This window comes from Austrofundulus limnaeus, unplaced genomic scaffold (assembly GCF_001266775.1).
Source record: "Austrofundulus limnaeus strain Quisiro unplaced genomic scaffold, Austrofundulus_limnaeus-1.0 Scaffold4, whole genome shotgun sequence".
Lineage (NCBI taxonomy): Eukaryota > Metazoa > Chordata > Actinopteri > Cyprinodontiformes > Rivulidae > Austrofundulus > Austrofundulus limnaeus.
Window position 1 is genome coordinate 5699840 of NW_013952406.1, and position 5075 is coordinate 5704914.

Genomic DNA, 5075 nt, shown 5'->3' on the forward strand with positions numbered 1-5075 from the left:
CCAAAGCCCTCCTTCCTTCTTCTTTTTGGCTCACTTTGTCTGATCTGGGGCTGTTTTTTATTCTCCCCCATTAAGCCTGGAAGTGGACTGGAGAGAGGGGAAAGAAAAAAAAAGACATAAAAGAAAATGCCTCAGAAGTCCCAACCTGTATCAGGCTAAACATCACCATGGTAGCAGGACCCCCTGAAACAGACCATCATGCTCCACTGCACTTGAACAGAAGTGACGAAAAAAAAAAAGGCAGAGCGAGGAAGAGTGTGAAGGAAGGAGAGAGAGAACTGTGATGAAGGAAACTTAACAAATGTTGGAGTACAAGCCTCCACAACACAACACACGTTCAAACAACTTATCGTGCCAGTTTGGGAGTTTTTGTTTCAGTTAAAGAATATATAAATCATTCAGCACCTCAAACTGTCTGTTTGGTATCAGGAAATGATATTTTCTACCTGCTTAAGTGTTTGTGAAAAAACATTACAAACTTCTGTATACAAAAAGACAATCACAAGRCTGTCAAATAAAGCATAAAACTCTTGAAAATTGAAAACACACCCRCACAAGTTGATTTTTATATCCTTGWGGGGACTTTGCATTGACTTCATGCATTTTTTTCAATCATKAGGCTGTGTTTTTCTGGAAAATAATCCCCTTGATACAGCATAAACATGTCCACACACACACAACTATTTTAGAGGGGAAAAAACAGCACTTAACTGCATAAATTCACTAAAAACAGAAGTTTAAATAAAAATAGAGGGCTTTAAAAACGTGTCAGTATTTCATGAAACATCTCTTATAAAGTTGTTGTTTAGTTTAAAAAAATTTCAGTTCATTTGAGTTGTATGTAACATTATATGTAATGTGGTTCATGAAGCAGCCTTATTTCTGTAAAACTAATTCTTAGTGTTTATACCAGCCAAGTATTTTTTCTACTGAGAAATGTTTCCTGTTTTATTGAAATTTCTATGTTTTTTAATTTGTTTTCAACTTTATCCTGTGTTTCTGTAGTTGTGATTTAGTTTTTAAGTTCTGCCTTATGATGGTTTCTTTTCACCTCGTTGCTAATTAACAGATGCGGATATGAGAAACTAATCTGTGCGTCACAGATGGCTGTAAGTGAAAATGAAAGACTAATAAAGAAGTCTGAAATATTTAACATTCACTTTAATGGTTTGGTTGTTTGAGTACAGTGGTTATTTCTGCCTTTGTGGCATTCACAGACAAAACAAACAAATAATTACTGGAACACAAAAAAAATATAGCTTTCTGATAATATTTGTGGCTCAGTCTAGTTGTTACAACAGGTACAAAAGTGTATTTTTGCACCTGCAAACACACTAACACAAACATGAAACAAATCTGTCCAATAGTCTGAACTAATACTTTTAAATTCTGTGTGGTTCATATAACTATTTACATACAGTTTGAAAAAAAAACTTTCACAAAAAATACAAAGTATGAGTCTGAAATTAACAGAAAATAAAACACTGATTATTTCAACGTGATAAAATATATAAAATTGATTAAAATTAGAAAGTTCCATTATCTACGTTCAAGTGCTATTAATTACGATGCACAGGAGGGCAGCTGGGTTGCAGTCAAACGTCTCCTGCCTTAGTGGCATAAATCAAGGTGCAGCTCAGAGATTTGAGGCCAGGGGCAAAAGTCAGAAGTTACAAAAATTCAGTCAAACCTCCACCTCTGAGAAAAGTGGTTAGTACAGAAAAAAATAAAATGGAAGAGTGGAAGAAGGGTTAGATTCTTTCCACTCCCTACCTCAGTTATTTAAAAGAAAAATGATAACATTGTTTTACAGCATGAATACTGACTTTTTTTCTGCTTACACACAGGTCATAGTCAACGGTAATGCAGGGCAGTCTGATTAGAACAGAGGCTCTGGAGGTAAAGATTGTTAAAAGTTGAAGCAAGCGCTTATTCTGTTGATTTCCTTACAGCTGGGATTTGTTCACAGCTGCTGGTTGCTGCTTTCCAAACTGATCGGGGAGGTAAAAAAAAAAGAGAAGGCTGGCTTTTATCTCATTGAACACCAAAACCCAACGATGTGCTCTGAAATCTAAACCGGATGCTTCCACGCCAGGAGGAAACTTTCAACATTAGCAGCTTATAAAAAAATCATCTTGAAAGTAGCATTGTTGTTCTTTTAAGTTCACATAAAAATATATTTATATATGTGTGTGTATATACTATATGAAACAATACGCTGTGTTCTTTTCCTGGGCATGTTTCTATATGTGCTCTCTGAATTTCACCTGCATTAAAATTAGGCATGTCCCAGGCTGTTCAGTTAAACAAAAAAAGAAAAGAAAAAAAAAGAAAATAGTTGTTTGCGGCAGGGTTGCTGTTGAAGCTATAAGAAAAATCTTGATTGAGACATCCCCAATGAATACATTAAATAAACGTGGGGCAGCATCAGTGTGCCAGAATGTGTAAGCATTCGTTAGATTGTACTCTTCTATCAAATCCTTCTCTCAGAACGATTCCCTTTCTTATACTCTACTGGAGTTCCTGTGCTTTTCCTCCCGTTGGATTGCCGTCCATCTTTACTTTTCTTCTCTTCTGATTTGTGAAATGATTGCTCGCGCCCGCTAGCAGACGGTTTGCTGACTGGACAGCGGACTCTCCAGGGACGTGCTCGTGGGAGACAGTTCTGGACGGGCGCAGGGCTTAAACATGGAGGAGATGAAAAAAGCCTGCAGGCACAGACACAAAGCTTGTCAGGAAGTATACACAGACCACACATGCTGTCAGTCATTCGCTGTTTATAAACACCAAGCGTGAGCAGACTGCAGAAAAACGAGAGAAAGAGCCTATTGTATAAGTCAACATATCCTATAAAGACAAAGATAACTGTTATTTACAAGCATTTATAAAATTTTGCACATACCACCCAGTATGCAGTGAGCCCCCCTTGGATGAAGCCAGTGAGGACGTCGGTGGGGTGGTGACGGTAGTCAGAGATACGGCTCAGGCCGGTGTAGATAGCTAGTATCACCAGTAGGAACTGGACTAGTGGGCGCACTAACCGAGCTCCTCGCCACGATAGCCTGGCCTGAAGGTAGAACTGATGAAACGAAAACAAATATTAGCATTCTGTCCACACGCCATCAATATAACACATGTAGATGTTTGTGTGTTAATGTATGCCCCATAAGACTGCCATTAGTTTAACGACTAAAGTTCTGTAATCTCGGGCACTTTATTTAAAATATGTGCATTTATTCAATCTGGACCCAGAAGAAAAAAAATCAAATAAATAATGGAGACGAGGTATGATAAACCGCTTTCCCACCTTCTCCTTTTCATCTTAAAATACCACATCAGAGTTCAAATCTAAAATTAAAATTAGTGGTTCCCCTCCCCAAACAAAACTAAAAAATAAATTAAAAAATGAGGTCACAGAGCAATCGTGAGGCTGATTAAGACGTGATTATACGAGGTGGTTGGAGGTCTGTCATGGGAGCCAGTGGGGAGCACACGGCCTACATTCCTGCAGGGAAACCGACTCTCACCGGGTTTATCTCCACTTCTCGGATCTGAGCCGCGAGCAGGTGCCGCTGCTCCTGCTTCACACACTAGCAGCTGGCTACGATCCGGGTGGCGTGTACCTACAGGTTCGACACATTCTCTCCGTGGTGTCGGCAAACCTATAGAGACATTAGCTAGCAGCAAGTGTATGTGCGTAGTTGTGCGTGGACAGTGTGTGTGCGTGTGTGGATGTGAGGGGACGGGACGGGGGGCATTTGTATGAAAACACAAAGAGCTCTGACAAGTTTTGGATTTTTAACTCAACTTTATGAGTCTTAAAATATAAAACTTATAGTTATCCTTTGTGTTAACTATTTGAGAAATTTGWCAGATTTGCAAGTGTTAACTGAACTTGAGTTTATAAGTCACCTGTTGAAAAAAAWGRRRRGGGAAAAAGGCAGGAAAGTAAAACTTAAAGTTATTCATTGTGTTGACTATTTGGGAATTTATATGATTACTCAGCATTCCTTGCTGAGAAATCATAAAGAAATGATGTGTTTGCATGTTTATGACTGTTAAAGACGTTCATGAGAGTAAAAATGAGTTGTTCTGGTTAGTTTTCTTGTTCAGTTTTATCAAGTTGTTCAACTTTAAGTTTATGTTATTGGACAAAAATTGACACGAGTGAGAGGCATGTCCTGGTGTGTGAAGGGTGACTCCGTTATACTTCTCTACTAACTACTGAGTATTTTGATATTAACTCTGAGTGTTAAATTTACACTCTCAAATATATGATGAATTGACACCTTGTGGTGTCAGTTAACCTTTTCAACACCATCTATCATGTAAGTTGAAACAAATTTGGATTTTAAATTGTTTAACTTAAAATGTGAAGTCACGACATTTTAACTCAAAACAGTGAGTTACATTAACACAGAAATGTGTTTGTTCAACTAGCTAAGGAAGGTTTATCATGTTGATGTTTAATTTTTAATTGTTTCAACTTAAGTTAAAACAACTAGTGATTAACAGTTAAATCAACTTTGACAACTTAAAAAACTATGTTGGCACAACAAAAACAACGTAGTGCAATCAACTTTTTAAACTTTAACTTCTGAGTTGAAACAACAATATTCCTCAAGTTGAGTTAACGTGTTTTTAAGGCAGCAGGTGGACTTTCATTTGCAAGTTTAACTGACTTGAAACTTCTTACAGTGTAGCCGTTAAAAAAATATTTGGGTCACCTACAAACTATCACAAGGAATTTAATGCCTTTGCCCCCCCACCCAACTGTCATTTTTCTGCCACAATGCAGCCATGACAACTGGGCAGTACATTAATAGAGAGTGATGAAGGGGGGGGGGTATCAAGAGGATGTCTGTTGCTGAAAGAAGCCTGTCGATCCCTCAGCAGGCATATTCAGACCTCCACCCCCTCCTCTAAATGAGACTCAGAACAAGGCCTCCTCTGTTTGTGGAGTCTCTTCATCTATTCATGCTCCCGGTGGAAAACAGTCTCCCTCATTCTCTACCAGCTGCTCCTCCTGTGCCCACCACACACACACACACACACACACACACACACACACACAC

The 5075-nt window shown here is 38.4% G+C and overlaps 1 protein-coding gene across 1 annotated transcript in view; it reads right to left on the reverse strand.

The window, feature by feature from the left end:
• Nucleotides 1-1141: 1141 nt before the first annotated feature.
• ppap2d (phosphatidic acid phosphatase type 2D) overlaps nucleotides 1142-5075 on the reverse strand; it is a 21705-nt gene continuing 17771 nt past the window's right edge. The window contains exons 5-6 of the mRNA XM_014025010.1: nucleotides 2903-3079; nucleotides 1142-2708 (exon numbers count right to left, since the gene is read on the reverse strand). Coding sequence (XP_013880464.1) covers nucleotides 2604-2708; nucleotides 2903-3079 — 282 coding nt within the window. The 3' untranslated portion in view covers nucleotides 1142-2603. The remainder of the gene's footprint in view (nucleotides 2709-2902; nucleotides 3080-5075) is intronic.